The sequence below is a fragment of the Callorhinchus milii genome, unplaced genomic scaffold (genome assembly GCF_018977255.1).
Source record: "Callorhinchus milii isolate IMCB2004 unplaced genomic scaffold, IMCB_Cmil_1.0 Scaffold48, whole genome shotgun sequence".
NCBI lineage: Eukaryota > Metazoa > Chordata > Chondrichthyes > Chimaeriformes > Callorhinchidae > Callorhinchus > Callorhinchus milii.
Genome location: NW_024704789.1, coordinates 340254 through 360332, shown reverse-complemented (window position 1 = coordinate 360332; position 20079 = coordinate 340254). Strand labels below are relative to the sequence as shown.

General features: G+C 42.0%; 1 protein-coding gene across 1 annotated transcript; it reads left to right on the top strand.

Annotated features, from left to right (window-relative positions):
- The first annotated feature begins 10622 nt into the window (after window positions 1-10622).
- dmrt2a (doublesex and mab-3 related transcription factor 2a) lies at window positions 10623-18573 on the top strand. The gene is made up of 3 exons (XM_007892621.2): window positions 10623-10981; window positions 12582-12684; window positions 17072-18573. The coding sequence occupies exons 1-3, from the start codon at window positions 10667-10669 to the stop codon at window positions 18079-18081; spliced, it is 1428 nt and encodes a 475-aa protein (XP_007890812.1). The 5' UTR covers window positions 10623-10666; the 3' UTR covers window positions 18082-18573.
- Window positions 18574-20079: the final 1506 nt, after the last annotated feature.

The following is a 20079-nucleotide window of genomic DNA, read 5'->3' as shown; positions in this document are numbered from 1 at the left end:
GAGGCGGTGGAGGAGGATAGAGTGGTCAATGGTGTCAAAGACAGCAGAGAGGTCAAGGTGCACAAGAAGACATAGTCACAGGAACCTTGGTCACAGATTGACAAAATGTCACTTTGACCAAAGCTTTTTCTGTGCTGTGGGCAGCATGGAATCCCAATTGGAGGGGTTCATAGAGCTAGTGGCAGCGGAGGAAGGAGCAAAGATGGGAAACAATGACTCATTCCAAGACCTTGGAACAGAAAGGGAGGTTGTAGATGGGGTGGTAATTCGAGAACAAGGATTTTTTTTGAGGATAGGAGTTATGATGGCTGTTTTTAAGGGGTGGGAATGGTGCCAATGAACAAGGAGAGGTTGATGATGTCTGTAAGTAGAGGGGCAAGGAGGTGGAGCTGGGAGGTAAGGAGAGGGCTCAGGATGGGGTTGAGGGAGCAGGTGGTAGGTTTCATATGGGTTATAATGGTGGTGAGAGAGGAGGGGAAGACAGTTTCAAAGGTGTGGAGGGAGGGATAGCAAGGGGCCAGAGTGGAAGGGGGTGATGGGGAGGGGGTAGCAGTTGGAAGGGCAGAGGCGGCTGAGTGGATCCATTTGATTTTGGTCTTGAGGAAGTCCAGCATCTCCTCTCAGTTGGAGTTGGAGGAGAGGATGGGAGGGCATAAGAGGATGGACGGAGGAGCTGGTTTGTGGTGGAGAAAGGCCCATGGTGTCTATACTAGTGTAGCTGCATTCTCTAGTCCCATCCCCATGCTCTTTCCTCCATACCCTTTAATATTATTTTTCCTCAACTATTTAAATGCCCTTAGGGATTCAGCTTCAACAGCCTTTTTTTGTGGTAAGGCACTCCACATTCAATAAATAAGTCTTCTAACTCCGTCCCTCCTGCAGTTTTCACATTGTGGCCCTCGTGAGCTAGGCCAAAAGAAAAGCGCAGCTGCACTTTTTCCGCCAAATCTGCTATTAACGCCCTCTTACACTACAAATGGTCTACAAACACCCCCTCCATTACAAACCTATACACCCAGTGTGATAGGCCTGAAGACCTTCCGCTTCAACTGTACTTATAGTAACCTCACCCCAGCTCAGCATCATGCTCCACCACTGTCAAGCATTTGCGATGCTAACCTGCATAAGTGGTGCTAGATAAATGCAAATTGTTGTTGTTTTTGTTGATCCTACATCAGCACAACCCCTACCATATAGTTTTGAAGCATGACAATCATGACCAAAAGGACTTAGTAATAAATAATGGCTATTCCATAATGCTTGCATTTAATATAGTGCTTAGAACATAGGAACATCACACAAAGTTTCTGCTAAGTGTGGTAGAAGTAGTAAACACAGCAGGCAAATTGCACATAGCAAACAGTCATAAAATGATCAATTTTATCTGTGGGGTTGTTAGCCAGGTTACCAGGAGAAACTCAACTCTCTTTTCAAATAGTACAATTCTGACATCCAAGACATCATTTGACATCTCATCCAAAGAACACTTCTAACAATGCAGCTCTCCCCTTGGAGGTCAGACTATGAGCTCAAAGTCGGATGTGGGGCTTGAACCCACAACCTTCTGACCCAGAGGTGAGAGTGCTACCCACTGAGCCAGGCTGACACACTTACTGGTACATAAAGACCAAACAGTCACAATGAAAATACCCAGCCTTTAAACCTCTGTATCCAACATCAGCTTCCCTGCCAAACTCCTATTCAATTATTAATAATTCCATTACTTCATCTTTAAACGAATCCTAAATATCAGTAGTATTGTTTCAGCAAGGGTTCTGTTTATTACTAATGTTTTCAACATATATTTGCAATTATCTCGAGAACCACGATCAAAAGAAAATGTGTTGCAAATATTTTTTCACAGAATCTACAGTCAATTCACTTTACAGTATATTCTGTGAAGCGCTTTGAGGCGTCTCAACAATATGATAATACACCATATCAAATGCAAGGATTAATATCATATTATAATTAAAAGGAACTGGAATGATATACATCCGGGTTGGGTGTGGGTGTGGGGCATTGCATGAAGTGAACTCTTTTCCTAAATGTAAAACTCTAATCCCTTTCGCAATACATTAAAAAAAATCTTCCTGGCAGGTCCGCCGGGAAGTCAGACAATCATTAATCTATTCAATTCAAACAAACTCAAATTCTAACTCATTGATCGGCCACTTAGAACAAACATCGTTTAACAGCGTTGGCTGTGTAACTAATGGGCAGACAGCCCAGGCACTGCACTAACACTGAGGGATTGCACGTGTTCCCACTCCATCAAGTGTACAGTGTTAATCAGGGTAACAGCTCCCCCAATCCCCGCAGAACTGCAGCGCCTTAACATCCACATCCACATCACGGGTTTACACACAGCTCCACCGAAAAGAGCGGCAGACAGACCAGACACCGGTAAATCAAAGGCTAATTGCTTTTTTTATTATTATTTGATGTCACTTTGGAATAAAATACCCAATTTCCCCGATGCAAACAGAGAAGAGCCAGCGGCCTGTCGGACTTGCACCAATGAATCAGTGGATCCTGGGGGGGGTGGAAAAAATAAGCGATTGGTTTCCCATATTATTGAAGAAAACACACAATGAACGCGATCTTCCTGAGCTCGTCTGCCCCCCCAATAAAGTGGATCGGGTTATAAACCCAAACCCGTGCAGTGCAGCCACCAATTCCAGTGCCCCTCTGCGCCAGGGAGAGCTGTCTTGTCCCCTCATCTCTGTATTGGCAGCTGAATCCGCAGTCCTCGCCGCTTAAACTTTCGGTTTGTAATGGCAGCAGATTCCGAATTAATTCAATTCATTGTGTGGGTTTCTCTCCCCACCAATATAGTCCCTTCACACGGGAAGCCGCTCCTTCCTATCTGTGTGGCTTGTTTCGTGGCGCAGATCACAGCATTAAAAACAACCGACAAAGGGAAAAGGACCCTATTCTGTGCAACTTATAATAATAATAATAATAAACCTCGCATTTGTTTGGAAAGGTCTCAAAGCTCTTCGCAGAATATACTGTAAAGTGAATCGATTGTGCATTTTGAGGGGTAAACGGTAATCCATCAGATATTTCTGCCTTTGGCTGATTTGCAGGACAACAACAAGGAGCGCGCAGCTTTAAACGTTTAAGTTTAGGTTTGCCTATTTATTTTGTAAGGAAAATATGGTACATATTAGACTTATCTGTCTATATAGCCCGCTATTATAAGCTGCGGCTGTGCAGATAGCACAGATGTGCACGTTGCAGCCTTTGGATAACCTTTGCCGAACAATTGCGGATTGAGCCGCAGTGGCTTCTGCCTCACAGCGCCTCTGCTTTGAGGAGAGCGCCTCCCGGCGGCGGCACAAGGCAACAGCCCGGGGCGCCCCTGTTGGCCACGTTAGAGGCCATCAAAACCGAGAACAGCAAAACATCTGCAGCAACAAAAGAGACAGTTCCCGGACTATAGGTCCGTCACGAAAGAGTTACGATGCAAACCGATGACTTCCCCCCCTGCGCCATTCACACAGACCAGGACACTTCAGTGAAAACATTTCCATCTGGAGGGAGGGATGCGGAGTGTGCAGCCTGGGCGGGGGGGGGGGTGGGGGGTGGGGGGGCAAGTGTGGCCCCGCGGGTTACTTTACAGCGCATTTCCTCTCTCTTTTCCCGTAGCATTTTTGGGTCTGAAAAATGTCACTATCTGAACTTTAGAGCATTCCTATTTTTGGGTCTTGTTCGTGCTGTTCTCTCTCTCTCTCTTTCTCTCTCTCTCTCTCTCTCTCCCCCCACCCACCCCCTAACAGTCACCAATAACCCCGGGGAAAGATTCGTAAAATATTTTAAAAGAGCACTGTCCGATGCATTGGATGCATTTCAAAAAAAAAATGAATTGAGCTTAATTTTCAACAAAATGTCATTTTTTTCAAAAACGCGATGCAAATTGTTTATATTTTGGTTTTATTTTTTTCCCCCTCCACAAAGCATTGCCTTGGGTACACCCCACGTTGAACGTGTAAAGGGATATTTCAAGAAATCCGAGTTTCGGTCAGTCTGGTTACTGAAGGCTATCATGATGTGTATTTGGCTTTGAACTTTCCGCCTGGTCCAGCTGTTTCCACAGAGCAGGACAACTGGGTGTGCATTACACAGGAAACCCTGACTTTATCGCGGCTACAAAGACCTTTCACGTACACATATATAATAGTCGGATCAATACATTTTGGTTAAGAACTGTTGTTGTTTTTTATTGTTACAATAAATGCTTTGCAACCAGGCAATTCGCGATTTCTTCTTTTGATGCTCTGCTCTCTGTGCCCACGTTGCGTGTATTTATTTCATTGTAGTGTTGTGAATTCCTGGGCTTTATTATTATTATTATTATTTGTAAAACGCGATATCTGCAATTCCGTTCCTTTTTATTCTTTTTGTGTTTTTATTCGGTTTTATTGCCTCTTCTGGAGAATTGATAACCGTCGATCAGTTCACCAGGGCAATCCCCAGCCCAACATGTTATATACTCAACTCAGTTTGTTAAACTTTGTTAGTTTGTGGATAATATTAATTTCAGTGCTACTTAGATTTGGTAATAGTCTGCACGATTTGTCTATATAATTTATATATTGCGATGGATGTGTTAATCTCACTTGCGGAATATTTACTCGCAATGTATCAAGCGTTGTTATTATAATTATTATTGTTATTACAGTTTAAATCGCTCCGTTGAGGGAATTTCTTAATGGTTTTCAGTGATGGGTCAGACAGACCAATAACACTGCCTCTTTACAATGCAATTCAAAATTGCAGGGATTAGGATCCGATTTGGTGGTGGTGGGGGGGATAACCCTTTACATATTAGATGTTATTTTTCTTAATATATGTGAGCCTCCCCACACAGCTACTTTTTTTTGCAGGAGATCGATATTTTGATATTAATCAAATGATACATTTATGTCAGTAATATTTCATTATTATTAATATCATCAGTAACCCAACCAAACATTTCAACTCGAGACAGCACAAGGGAATTTTTTTTTTTAAAAATCGCTTCATTGAATTCTTTTGGCAATTTGATGACTGCGATGTATATGAAATGGAAGTGTCGGGAACTGATCCTAAGAACTGTGCAACAACAACCAGCCCATGTCCCTCATGTTGTATTAATCGGATACTCGGGTGTGTGCAGACGGTCTACTTCCCGAGATCTGTGTGACTGCTGACTGTCCCGCCTGGAGGGGTTGGTCACTGAACAATTTGTTTCAAATTAACTCGTAAAACGCCAAGTGCAAAGCTGTCCGCGGTCCGGCAATGTAACCTACGCCGAAAAGCGATGGCGAGGGCAGGATCAAAGCATTCCTCATTTGCAAATTGCACTCAGGGTACCAGTTTGTGTATGTGTGTGTGTGTGTGTGAGAGAGAGAGAGAGAGAGAGCCCTCTGGTGTAACTCCGCTAATAAATTGGAGGCAGAGTGAGTATGACTGGCACTTGCACCTGCAGACTTGCTGCAGCCTCACCATCACTGGGCTGGACCCTCCGGGCCAGGAGCTGACATCGGCTCAAACCTTCATCCGGATCCCAAACACACGAAGCGCCATTGATCTTTTCAATTCAACCAGTGATGAAGGTAACTGAAATTCGGAGGATGAGAGATATGAACTGTCGGAGAAAATCCATCTGAATCAACCGCCAAGAGAAATGTGGCAAGAAAAAGAGGGCAAAGAGCAAAGAATAGGAAAGCATTGCATTAACAAAGAGAATATTAATGAAAAAACTAAAAAAAAAAGTCGGTTTCGTCACAGGTATATAACATGAGGGGGATGTTAAAACATGTATTCTAAAGACTAAAGGAATATAGCTAAACCGTGAAGGCGACACAAATAGGAGGGATGAGATCAGGAAATCTTTTTATATAATTTAGATCACTTAATCGAGTGAAAAATCACATTTCCAATCACAATTCGAAGGAAATAAATTGCCTCACATTTCAGAACGATCATTTTAATTCCTGGCTTTATTCTTTATTATGCGAGGAATACGGTTTAGCTGAAAGGTAAGTTTGCTGATTTTATGGCGAGGGGCACTCTTTCATCTAAACCACTCTACACGGACTGTTAACATATGTTTTGTACTTTTAAGTTGCGGCACAATATGTTCCAACTTCGTTATTTGGGATCGGTTTACAAGAAAGGACTTCTGTTTCTCCACGTAACAAGTCTTCGGTCATGCTTCTGGCTTTTAAGTCAAATCCCGGGGGTAAAAGGCAAATTCCATCGGTATTTACTTTTTAGTCAGGCTTGTAAGTCAAACAGTAGCCAAAAACTGGCCTTTCATGAAGCCAAATGTCACGCGTCGTTAGACTGTTGTTGTACAGCAAGCACTGCAGTTACATTTCAAAGAAAAAAATTGTTTGGGGAGGGGGGTGTGTGGGGAAAGAGGGGAGATGTTTTGTGCTTGCTGTTTGCCGGTCTGTTTTGTATTGGCTTCACTTGGTATTTTTATAATGCTGTTTGTTGTGTCATCAGCGTGAAACTCAGGGGAGATGAAACGCACACAAAATACTGTGTTAACACAACAGTCAATCACCAATAGCAGCACTCAGTTAGATATTAATGCCATCAGCTCACTCTACCGTTTTTTTAAAAAAAAGAAAACCACAACACAACTCAATATTAATCCAACAAATCCAATACAGCCCTTTACGCCCTGACAAAAAAAAATTCGCTACTTATTGATTTATGTTCAGTGGAATGCATTTTCTGCCAAAATAAGGGAGCGCCAATAAATGTTAGTCTTCTGATTTCAAATTGCAAAAGTATTCTTTTGAAACCCGCCCCGAAATCAGTGCAGCAAGTTACACATTTACTTTTAATGCATGAATGATTTCACCTGGTGTTTTTTCCCCATTCGCAAAGGTGCTGAAATAGCATTGCATTCATTCATGCACTTAAAAACAAACCCGGAGACACAGATTTGAAAGCTTCGTTGAGTTTTGGTGACCCGACTTGTTTCGGAGATTTTCTCCACCTACCCCCAAAACCAACACAAACCGCATTGCTGGTATCCCGAATATAACTGAGACACACAGTTATTGAAGAATCTTCAATTTTATACCAGTTGCGCATGAATATGCTTTTTTTTATCAAATGTAAAAAATATATTATGATATCAAGTTTGCTGTTTTCCACTTCCATTGTAATTCAAAAGTGTCTCAGCTTTAATACCAGTGCGGGAATTGCAACAGAGTGCAATAAAAGGAGGATTTTTAAAAAAACACTTTTTGTGGGATGAAGTGCAGATCTTGTCTCCTATGTGCAAATAAATTAATTCGTGGGATTTAATTGCCACGTTACCCGGAAAAGATAGATTGCTAATCATTTTTGATGACGTTTCCTTCGTGCTTCCCATCGACACGGGGAAGATAAGATTATGTCTTTTTGAAATGGGTTGGCAATCTCTTCACTCACACCAGCCAATTTAATGCCCAGGATCTTCCAGTCGTTATTGCTGTGCATTTAAAAGAAAACATTTTCTCAAGTACCGTTTAAAAACAGCGAAAGGGAGACGGTTGCGTTGTCATTTCATTTGTTTTGTTTCCGGGAACAGTAATCAGATGCGATGATCTGATCCCATTTATGATTGAGTGATCTGCCCGTTTTTCTATGATTTTAATGCATTCAATTTCGACCCACTTTTGTTTCGCCTTTAGTCTGTCTTTTCTCATTGGGTTCGAACCCATGAACTCTTCTCTCTGGGGCCACTCAGGCCTTGCAACTGCTCCAGTCTGTGTTATTTTGCCTTGTTGCTCCCAGAAGGTTAAATAAAACCGACCCCCCCTCCTACATTCATGATATAATAATGATGGTCCTGGATTATCATTCGATATATATCGCCTTTCAAGTCGAGAAGACGCCTCAAAGCGCTTCAACGATTTTAGTATAAATTAGTCAAACCTCTATCAAAAATGCAAGGAATATTAATAGGAGGCGAGTGCTCCGTACAGCAAACTTTAAGGGCGATTTACGTTTTTTTTAAAGCGAACGAAACTGAGGGTCGTTATATTTTAATCTAGAGTTCGAAGGGTAATAAACTCTCTATATAGTCTGGAAACCTGGAGATTTACGAGAGTATGTAGAATCGTCCTAACATACTTATCCTTTCACTAAGTCCTGAATGTCAAGATAAGTCATACGGCACAAGTGGAGTGTGAGATAATAATTGTGCATGCATTGATTTTACTGAAACAGCACACACCGAGTTTAGAAGTAGCTTTAATTGCTTCGAAAAAGTTACAACTATTTTACAATCTCCTGCTATTCTGGAGGATTCCCAGCACCTTTATTCAACTCACAAAATACTCTCTTTTCTGTACCTAACTCCCCCTCTTGTAAGATATCTCGCTGAGAAAGACAATTAACACTTATGTAAGTGAGAGCGTTTACTTTGAAACTAGTTTTTCCAGTGTTAGTTTGATTTTTTTAAAAAAAAGATTAAAAAAAACGGTTTTCCGTACTGGAGAACTAAGGATTGATATATGTTCAATGTAAATGATGGGGATTTTTTTCTCTCTCTCTTCCAGAAAGTGTTCCCTCTTGCATTTTTCTTTTCCTTGCACGGTTCTCACCATTGTAACATTTGATGATTCATAGGCACATAAGGAAATAATGTCACCTTATCTCAATTATCTCGAACTTTATTCACGTTCAATCTTCTCGAGGCAAGTGCTAACCACACCTTGAAACTTAACACCCACCGCAACCTTACTTTACGTTTATATAACCTTTAAATGCCCCACTGCCTGTATTTAATGAGACAGTTACATATCTCCTGTCATCAATATGCTCGCAGAATCTTTCTGCAAACGGAGTATGGCTAAAACAATCAAATCTACGTTTTCACTCAGAAAACAACCATTCCTGTCGATTTTAATTGTGCATTTAAGAGTAAGATATATCTTTAAGTTATCACAAACGTTCGTCGCCGTGAAAGCAATTAATTGAACACCATCCGGCGTGTGTGTGTGTGTATGTATGTCGAACTGAATCAACCTACTTTTACTGGAAGCAGGCGAACTGGAGCGAGCAAACAGAGAGGGAGATAGTCATCTTTCTACTCCCTTTCCAACGCATCTCGGAATTTCTCTGCCGGTTGAAATGACACACGGTCAGGTGATGGAATCGCCCCATTTCACTTGATAACTTGCTTTGTTTTTCTCCCCCACCCCCTCCCACCCTCCCGCACCACCCACTCCCTTTGGCTCATTTGAATATACTCAGTGGATACCAACGCCATTTGATGGACAAGTCCCAACCCCCGGCTCCGGGAAAGCAGCATCCACCCACCCTATAGATATGCAGACTGCCTCGGAGCTCTCCAATAAGCGAGCGAGTGTCCTTTGACCCTGGGCTGATATTAACAAGCAGGTAATTGACGAGCTGCCCGGGTTTCCTCTTAAAGCATCAGAACTCATTGACAGATCAGAACAAGTCACTCGTGGGCACAGTCACAGATATACAAGACTGACTGACTGACTTTCTATCTCTCTCTCTCTCTCTCGCTCTCTCCACCGCGTTAAACTTTCCACATCCAGGTCAGTGCAAACTCCTTTTATGCGAAAGATAAACTGTGCGTGTGTGTATGTATATATATATATAAATGCTGGCCGCATCCAGGCAGATGTTGATGTATCTAATCCAGTGTAAAACGTATGAAGCAACTCACCTTCAGAGGTAACATGACTTCTCCAGTTAGACGAACTTTTGCAAAATGGTTCAAAAGAAAAGGCTGTAATCGGAAGCACTGAGCTCTCAGAGATATTTACGATTACGATGAAATGTTGGAAATAAAATAGCCTTAAAGATTCGCAAGGGAGCAAGCGGGTTGAGAACCGATCGGGTTTAAGATACCTGTATAAGAAACTAGGTATAACGTGTTTTGTTTTGAAAAAAAACTCGCAGTTTATAATCGTGTAAATGATAAATGATATTAGGAAACACTGTGTTGCAATCCTAACCCATGTGCTGGGATCAGTGATCTAAAAGGTGCAACAACACCCAGATCTCACACCTGCTCAGAGCAGGTATACCATACTTTTAAATATATAAAATTTTATGTTTATATACGGTATATAAAGAAATGTATATATGCACATAGCGAGCATATATATATATACACTATGTATATACACACACATAGTATATATATACACACATAGTATAAATATATAGTATTTGTATATTATATAATATATAGAGAGAGAGAGAGCAGCTGAAACCTGAAAGAGGCGAAATTCACCTTAATTTCCGCATTGAAAAATTCGGCCCTCTGACAATTTTTGTTGTGATTACCGCGTCAAAGCAAACGAAGACAAAATATTCCCGGACTCGGTTTGAAAAACCTATCGTGCCGTCTGGACGGATCTGTCAAAATAACAATTTCCCCTTCGCTCTCTCCCCTATTCACCCTCCACCGTTGCTTGATGTTTTACAGCCAGGAACAGCGATCTCGGTGGCTCGGGTTGTTAATTCCAGGAGGATAAACCCGATCCATGTTCAATTTAGCCCTCAAAGGAGAGAGGGAAAAATCCCAACTGCATCGCCAGCGTGCGTAAAAATAACACGCACACTCCGGGGTGGCGAGTGGTGGGAGTGGGAGAGTGGTGGCGAGCGCTGCGTGACTGTGGCGAGGTACATGGAGCTGGAAATAGACGTGGAGAGCTTGGAAGAGGAGTTGTCCGACTCTCCCGGGGCTGTTGTCCCGGGACAGGGAGGCGATGGCCCTCCCGCAGACAGCGACAAGAAAGAGCCAGGCCCGGGCGATCAGAGGAAGCTCAGCCGCACCCCCAAGTGTGCCCGCTGCAGGAACCACGGCGTGGTGTCGTGCCTGAAAGGCCACAAGCGGTTCTGCCGCTGGAGGGACTGTCAGTGCGCCAACTGCCTGCTGGTGGTGGAGAGGCAGAGGGTGATGGCAGCTCAGGTGGCGCTGAGGAGGCAGCAGGCAACCGAGGTGAGCAGAGCCAACCTGAGCTGAACGCTGTCGGGTGCAAATTGGCCGCCGCGTTTTGCAGTCAATTCACTCCGCAATGTACCCGCTGTTGAAGCGCTCCGAGGAGTCTCAACGACGTGATAATATTATTATTATTATTATTTATTATTATTTATTATTGCTATTATTAGCCGTGCCAGAAGCACGCCAGGAGCTTCGGGTTTTTGTGCACTACGCTTTCTGGACTATCGGTCTCGTCTGCGTCTGTCCAGGTGGACGTTAACGATCCCCATTGCACTATTCCAAAAGAGGAGGGAGTTTCTCTCTCTCTCTCCCGGTGTCCTGGCCCACATGCCCCCAGGTAAACTTGCTCACCCATCCCATGGCTGTTTGTGGCACATTGCTGAGCGTTTGCCCCACAACAGGCACAGTATTCACGGGAATGGCAGATATGATAGCAGCAGTGGATAAAAAGGAAACGTGGAGATTTGGTTTAAAATGCGTCCCAACACTCACAAAATATAAAGTCAATTCATCTCACAGTATATTCCAAGAGGCGCTTTGAGACGTATGAACGACATGATAAGGCGCTATATCAAATGCAATTATTTATTATTATTGTGCACATAGTGCCGAATGGCTGTATGAATGTCACCGGGGAAACAGCGTTACTTATACTTTCGTACGTTGTCTTTCGTACGCCTTAGGACGTTGTCCTGACGTGAGATGCGCTATATATATATATATATATATATATGCAATTTGTTGCTGCTGTTATTGTTAATCCTGGTTTTCATATTGTACAGTCCATGATCCAACACCTTGATCTCTCTCTGGACGTTGCACAGACCCTTTCCTTTCGCCTATAACCGATGTGCTTTGCCTGTGATAAGCTTTTGAGTAACATCTTTTGCTGTGACCCAAAGCGGGCGGTGCTGCTCGAGGTGCTCTTGATAGTTCCTCACTACAACAACGTGCCTTTTGTGTCTCTCTTGAGATCGCTGCACTGCTCAGCACAGCACAGCACAGCACTTGGATCAGATCCCCATTAATGCCGAAATCGTTGACCCAATATTTCTGCTTGCAATTCGTCTTGCCGACTGAATTAAATTACAGTAATCGACTGAACGAACTATGGTCCGGATTAGAGTTTAAGTAAGCACTGCTATCTCCATATGAATCTCGGCCTGCATAAAATTAAACAGTCTCGTTGTTTACAAATCAATCTCGCCAATTTAACGTCTTCTAAAAACCCTTAAGGCTCTAATGTGTCCTCTGAATCCCCGGAGAGATTAATACAACGTGCATTCCCGTACATTAATTCACCGCAAAGCCCGTGGACGGCTTCCGGGGCTTTTGACATACATTTCAAGCAGTTTCTGCGCTCTGTCAATGCTCTCTATAACCTACAAACCTGTGTGTGCTGGAGTGGGGTTGGAGGACAGGTCTCTAATACCCGTTGCTGCTATTTCCCCCCCACATTATTTACCATAAAGGCAGCAGATTTCACTCGTCAGGCACACGGAGGTTGCATTTTATTGTGAATTGAATTATTTTCCAAAATAAAGTGTCTTGCGTTGATTTTCTTTCTTTCTTTCTTCCTCCTTTGTTTCTTTTGAAGGATAAGAAAGGACTGTCGGGGAAACATAACCTGGCCGAGCGCAGGGCTGCGTATCAGAGGCATGTGAGAACCCCCAGCCTCCTGGCCAAGAGCATCCTGGAAGGTGAGCAGGACACCGCCTGTGTAAAGTCTTTAAAGGCATTAAGGAGAAGGTCGGGGAGGGGACTGGCACTATTTACATAGGGAGAAGGACTGGGAATACTTACATTCGAGAAATAACTTGGAATCCTGACATTGACATTGGGATAATAAATGGGAGTATTCAAAGTGAGAGGAGGGAAAATGACTGGAAATGTTTATGTTGGGAAAATGACTGGGAATATTTAGAAAGGGAGTTTCAAATGCTGGACATATTTACATTGGAAGAATGACCTGGAATATTCACATTTGGGGAATAACTGGGAGCGTTCAGAGTGAGAGGAGGGAGAAGAACTGGTTCTATTTAAATTGGAAAAAGGACCGGGAATATTTCCACTGGGAGAACAACTGGGAGCATTCACAGTGAGAGGACTGGAGATATTTACATTGGGAGAACAACTGGGAGCATTCATAGTGAGAGGACTGGGAATATTTATATTGGGAGTAAGAGAGAGGGTATTTAAAAAAGGAGCAGATATGATTAAGAACACGGGTCCAAGTTCCGCTGGGATTGCAAGTTATAATTTAACTTCCCTCTATCATCGGGCAACACAGACCTATGGAATACTGTTACAAAGTTTGATTTCCTTGTGTGAAATCATGTTACATTTTTGCACTAGGAAATTGGATAAAAAATACACGGGGATAGGTGGGGTGGGGGGGGGGGGGGGTGGATTTTAAAGAATTATTTAATTGCTGGGATTTCTATTTTGCTGTTGCTGCAAAATCGTTTTCTTCTCTCAGGCAGAAGGATTAAGAAATTAACGAGCAAAGCCCTAAAGTGGAATTCACAACTAAAATCATGCCCTGAAACGATTAGTACTGTCTCAGCAGTGAAAAGTAACCTCTTTGACAGTGGTATAGATTGAGGCGGTCACATCTCTCAGTGTTTGTAGATGCGATAGATTTACAGAATGCCACTTGTTCCAATGGTGATCTACACTGAAGCTGCAGTGATGGAGAAATGTTATAAGAAGATAAACACGTCTAGTGGCGTTTGCACAATGACACACACACACACACACACACACAGACAAGAGAAAAAATATGCAACCTTCGTAAAATGTGACTTTCTCCCGGGATAACCATCGGAAACAGTCAATCAAAATGTTTTGTATACTCAGTATCAGATGTGTTCGCATTTTTCCCTTTTTGGTGAGTGAGGGAGTGAGTGAGGGAGGGGGACAGGGGAGCAGAGGGCTCGAGTTCTGCATGACAATTTGGCCAATTCAGATCTGAAATCATAGGAACATAGGAATGCTACAGTTAGCAATTATTCCTGTTTATTAAATATCTGTAAAATAGTTTCTCATACTAGTTTGTGGTCAATCGGACTCTTAGCAAGTGCAGGGCAAGGCCATCAGTTTGACCTGTCGCTGCTCACTCTACAGACAGTATAGTTTGAAGCTCTGTATTTGCTGGAGTTTTCCTCGTCAATGTCATGCAGAGAAAGGCACGGATCCGTGGGAATAATGGAGCGAATAAATAGTAAATAATAAATAAATTTCCCAAGCAAGGGCGGCTGCTTGAATGTACTTGTCAGGGTAAACTAGGGAAAATTTATCAGCGTTTGCTGCAAGCGATCCGGGTCTGAAGCAATGGTGTGAATGTGATCATTTGTTACTATAATGTTAATAGGGTGAGCTTTCGGGATAAGACACTGCGAGGGTCATTATCCAGGACATGTCAGACTCTATGAAAGTAGAGATGAGCGATGGGGTTGACATCATTTATAACAAACAGGTTGAAACAAGGGTTATGTTTCGTTTGCTGAAATGTCCTGAGTAATGATCTTCCCGAGCTTCCTACTCTGAAAGTTCACCCATTTCAAAACTGAGGGATAATCTTTTCAAGTGAACAGTTCCCCCCCCCAGTTCTGCAATAAAAAACACAGAAAAGGTAGGAATCCAGATTAGTCAGTATCTTTAAAGGAAATAAAGGATGAGGATTCGGATCGTTTCTTTCAGTTACCAAATGACCTTCTATAGATTTATATTATTTTCTTTTTTATTTCAAGTTTTTTTTACCATCTAGGTTTTTACTTTCCTGTTTTGCTGAATATGGATTGTTTTAAAATAAACAAGTAACCCACAAGAAACTCGTACAATTCCAATCACTCCTGGGATGGGATTTTGAAATTAATTCTGGCATCAGTTTTTTATATACTGTATTTTGTTTTGGGGATATTTGGAGAACTAATTGATTCTGATTCATATTCTGATTGCTCCCTCCACATTTCATCTCATATTTTGGCATTTTGATTGCAAAATGAAGGTTTCAAAACAAATCACAATTTTGAGTAATGGAATTGGGTAATGGCAAAAGGGGAGAACAAAAGATTGCAAAATAATTTTGGATAACTTGATGGAGCATTTCCATTTTCAGGATCTCATCCCTAAAGGGTCACATCATTCTTTGTCTGTGTCAGACCAGGTTTTGCAGTGTGAGTAATTCTGCAGAATGTAATTGCTGTACTGTGGATGGATTGTACCATGGAGTGCAAATATCTCACAAGATCACAAGAAAAGTTTGGATGAAGAGGGCCCATTGGATTTCATCCTTCCAGAATACCCACTCTCCCATCCTCCTACCACAATGAATCCCTTAAAAAAAATGGTCACTCAATTCACGACTGTTTGTGGGACATTGCTGTGCACAATTGGCTGCCGTATTTTGCCACAAAATATACAGTCAATTCACTTTACAGTATATCCTGTGAAGTGCTTTGAGACATCTCAATGACATGATAAGGCACTATATCAAATGCAAGGATTGTTATTATATTATTATATAATATATATTATTAATCCAATGCCCATACCTCTCTCACCCTTCCTGACAACCTGTTCCAGTTGTTAATTACTCTCTGGGTAAATAAACACTGTCTGACTTGACTTGAAGTTGCCTTTTCCAACTGTCCGCTTCTATTGGTTCAGTGAATTCAAAAATATTGTTGTGAATTTACATTCTCAATCCCATTTAAAATCTTAAATACTTTAATAAGTGAAAACTCCGAACTGGAGTTTCAGCAGCTTGGTATACCACTCAAGCCAGTGCTGTAAAACTATCTCTGGAAATCTCCCACCACTTGGCTTTACATTGGCAGTGCAAATCAACTTTTAAAATTCACTAATAATATCATAATCCTTGCATCTGATACAGAGCCTTAACACATCAAAATCTCTCAAAGTGCTTCAAAAGGTTTTCTGTAGCTAAAGTTGTAGTGACTGCATGTAGTGACTTCAAAGTTACTGGATGACTGGTTTTAAGGTTAAGATTATTTAAGAGTCGATAAGGGTCCCATTCTTTTAATGATAAATATTAAATACTATTCATCACTGGTTAGCTGAACATTGTGTGCAGATACAAAGTTTAGATACACTGAGTTCCATTTCACGTGCTTTCAACACTGTTGATATAATAATAATCATAAAGTTTGCTTTTGATATAATGCCTTAACACGTAATTTCAATTCTGCAGTCGTACATCAAGCACTGCATTGTGTTGTTGGTTATCTTTTTTAAAAAGTTTTATCTATCCTTATGAGCACAATATTTAAAGTGTTCAGACTTAGAATGGATAAGATATATATTAAGTACAGCTGATTTTCTTTTTGCTTCATTGTAAAGGTCTGCAACTGAGTGTGCAAAATGATTTAAAGCAGTTAGCTCCAGCAGGGGAGTTGCTATCAGTCTAGACACACACCATTGGCTCAATGGTGCTTTTGGACTGCAGGAAACCCGTGAATTACAATCGTGATACAGAAACCAAAGTAATATCATTTTGTGTTTTTTCATTGAAACGCTTTTAGAGGTCCTCCCGACACGAAAGACGCTGCATAAATGTAAATTGTATTGTACTGCAGAAAAACTATGAATTAATATTGTTTTACAATAGTCAAAGTAATATCATTATGGGAACATAGGCCATTCAGCCTATTCCTCCATTTTATTAGATCATGGCTGATCTGTACCTCAACTCCAATTACCCACCTTTGCCCCATATCCTTTGATGCCCTTACCTGACAAAAATATATCCACCTCACTCTTGAAAATGTTAATAGATCCAACATCCACAGCCCTTTTTTGGAGACAGTTCCAGATTTCCACTATCCTCAATTTGCTCATTATTTGTGTGTTCTGTGAAGCTATTTTAGATGTCCTCCTGAGGTGAAAAGCGCTATATAAGTGTAAATTGTATTGTATTGAAGAACACACTGGCATAAAAAGGAGGACTTAAATGAAAAATTCTAGAGGCTTCAGACATAATCTTCTAATTTTATTCATTCATATATTTTCTTGTCATCATTTTGTACCCCTAATGCATACTTTGCATTTGTTCCCTTGATGTAGGCTACCGTCCAGCCCAGACTGACCCTTATTTGGGAGGAAACACACCCTTGCCCCCTCCTGTTAGTGACAGGATGAGGAAGCGGAGAGCCTTTGCCGACAAAGAGCTGGAGAGCATCATGATGGAGAGAGAGTACAAGGAGAGAGAGATGATCGAGGCCGCCCAAGCTGCCGCCGCTGCTTTTTTCCTTCCAAACGGCATGGTCCATGCGGCAGAGTATAACTCCTGCAAGTCTAACTACAGCACCCAGGGGATGGACAGACCCTCCAAGGAGATCTCACAGCATTGCAATTTCATCCCCTCTTGCCTCGACCTCACCATGCAGTACTCGGGTTCCGACAGAGCCGTGGAGCTCATCTCTTCCAACGTCAGTGTGGCCACCACCTACAGGCAATATCCCCTGACCCCAAGGCTGATGGTTTGGCCAAAGTGTGGGGCTATCAGCGATGCTCTCCTGTACCAGCAATACCTGCTGAACGCAGGCGGCGCCATGCACACCCTGAAGCCCGAGCTTGTTTGGGACGCTAAGGGCAGCCCTGTGCAGGACAGCCACCTGGCCAGTGGAGGCCTGGAGTCACCCAAGAGGCAAGTGAGGGAAATGCAACAGGCTGTAGGCGAAATGGGGGGAAGAAACAACCCCCAAAGGCAGGAGATGCCATGTGAAGGATCAGCCTTTTCCCCGCCGAAGCGCGACTCACCAGTGCCAACACCAACGCAGATCAGCAAGGAGAACTGGCTGCAGCCGCCTCATACCAATACAGCAGGAAACACCCCAATAATAAAGACTGCCCCAGGGAAAGATGCCTTCCAGGAGGCGGCCAGGACACACAGGGAACACGCCATGAAGGAAAACCAGATCCGCAGGCATCCTGCTGACCGCTACACAAACACAAACAATCTGGTGGCCTCCAAGCAAATTGGCACCAAAACCTCGCCTCCTGACTCACTCTCCTTTTCCGTCGAGTCCATTCTCAAAAGACCTTCGCCTTTCCTCACCCGCACATACCAGTAATCGCCTTAATGCATCTTTATAAACAGTAAAACCTGTGTAATTCTGATCTGTATGAATCATATAATCGCCTAAATGGTACATCTGCCCAAGTCCTGTCCAACAGTTTATATTCTATGCAAGTTTGACATAACTCATACTTTGCATAAGTCATACTAAATGTATGTTCCCAGCTGATACGACTTAAGTGAGGTTTGCTGTACCTTTTAGAATGATTTATGATTTGTTCAGGTATATTTTCGACAGGGGAGGGGAGTGTGGGGACCATTCAAAGCCAGGCTGCCTTTTGTATAAATGTATTCTTGATGTAAATGTTTCAGGCATTATTACTTTGTACAGATGTTGTTAGCATGACTTTGTTTCCAGTGAGAGTATATTTAAAGCCCCCCCCTCATACTGTATAATTGAGTTGTCAGAATACTGCTAACTATCAAATGTTATTTTATGCACTGAAATGCAAGTGTATGCCTAAAATAAAGAGAAACTTCAGGACAAGTGGTCTTTATCTTTTACTAGTTACACTACAAAGTCGTATTTACAGTAATAGGATTTTGTATTAAGATATTGTTTTTTAAAGAAAATTATTTACTGTTAAACGTCTGGAATGCATTGCCTGAAACGGTGGTGGAAACAGATTTCATAATAGCTTTCAAAGGGGAATTGCATTGGTACTTAAAAGTGAAAAACTTGCAGGGCTGTGGGGTAAGAGCAGGGAGTGGGACTAGTTGGATAGCTCTTTCAAAGAGCCGGTACAGGCACGATGGGCCGAATGGCCTCCTTCTGTGCTGTAAATTCTATGATTGTATGAAACATCTGTGCTTTGCATTCTATACCTGATTGAAGAGTGGGCGCAAAGGCTGACTTTAATTTTATCTTTTTCCTGTGGTGAGTTATGTAACCTTTGAGTGTCACTTTTCCCAGATGACTTTCCCTCACAAGGGGCAAGGGGAATTGTGGACATAAACTCAGATCTTCTTCCAACCTTCATATTCTTATTCTCCATTTCTTCTCCTCCCTCTTCCCATTTTATCTTTTTATCTCTTTTACCTCTCAGTTTTTCTTTGCCTATCCATTTATTCCCCTTCCTTTTCAAAAGGCACTACCTCTTGCTTCATGGCTTCCTACACTTTTCCTAGACTTGATCTTAGACAATAAGTGTCAGCAGCTCCTCACCCATCGGGGACATCACAACCAATCCCAACCTGCTCCCAGCACACACAAATTTACTCCTGATAATTATTGAGTAGCTACTGGATAACTATCAGGAGCAACAACCTTGTTTAATTCTCCCTTTGCCAAGCTCAGAGCACTGAGACCAATCGTAGTAGCACAACTTGATGCATATATCTGTTTGTCCCGGTGTCCTGGACAAAAATCCCCCAAATAAAATTGGTCAGTCACTTCATTGCTGTGTGCAACAGACTGCTCACCACAAAATATCCACAAAATACACAGTCAATCCACTTTACAGTACTGTATATCATTGAAATGCTTTGAGATGTCTGAACGACCGCTATATCAAATGCAAGAATTATTATTATTATTATTGCTGTATATGAAATGTAGCTGACATAGGCATGCTGTATTTGCCTGTATGTTAACAATTACTTTCATTTCTAATCAATTGTATTTTGTACAACACTTCAGGATTTCTTTGTTAAGTGATAGATGTTATATAAATCCAAGATATTATTATAAGAGGATACAGGTTCAGGGTTTTAAATGGCAATTCCAAGACACATGCCAGGAAGCATTTCTTTACATACAGAGTAGTTAAGCAATTGGAATAGTTTACCAGAAAAAATAGTTGCAGACAAGATGCACGATTCATTTAAGAAGGCTTGGCTAGAAGTATAAACTGTCAGTTCAGATGGAAGAAACTACTGAGGGCTTCAAAAATGACCCTGACAAATTTGTATCAACTAAAAGCATTTCAGGTTATTAGATCTAGAGATAACTATTTTAGAAACACCCTGTCAGAAACTGGGTGGGTAGGCTGGA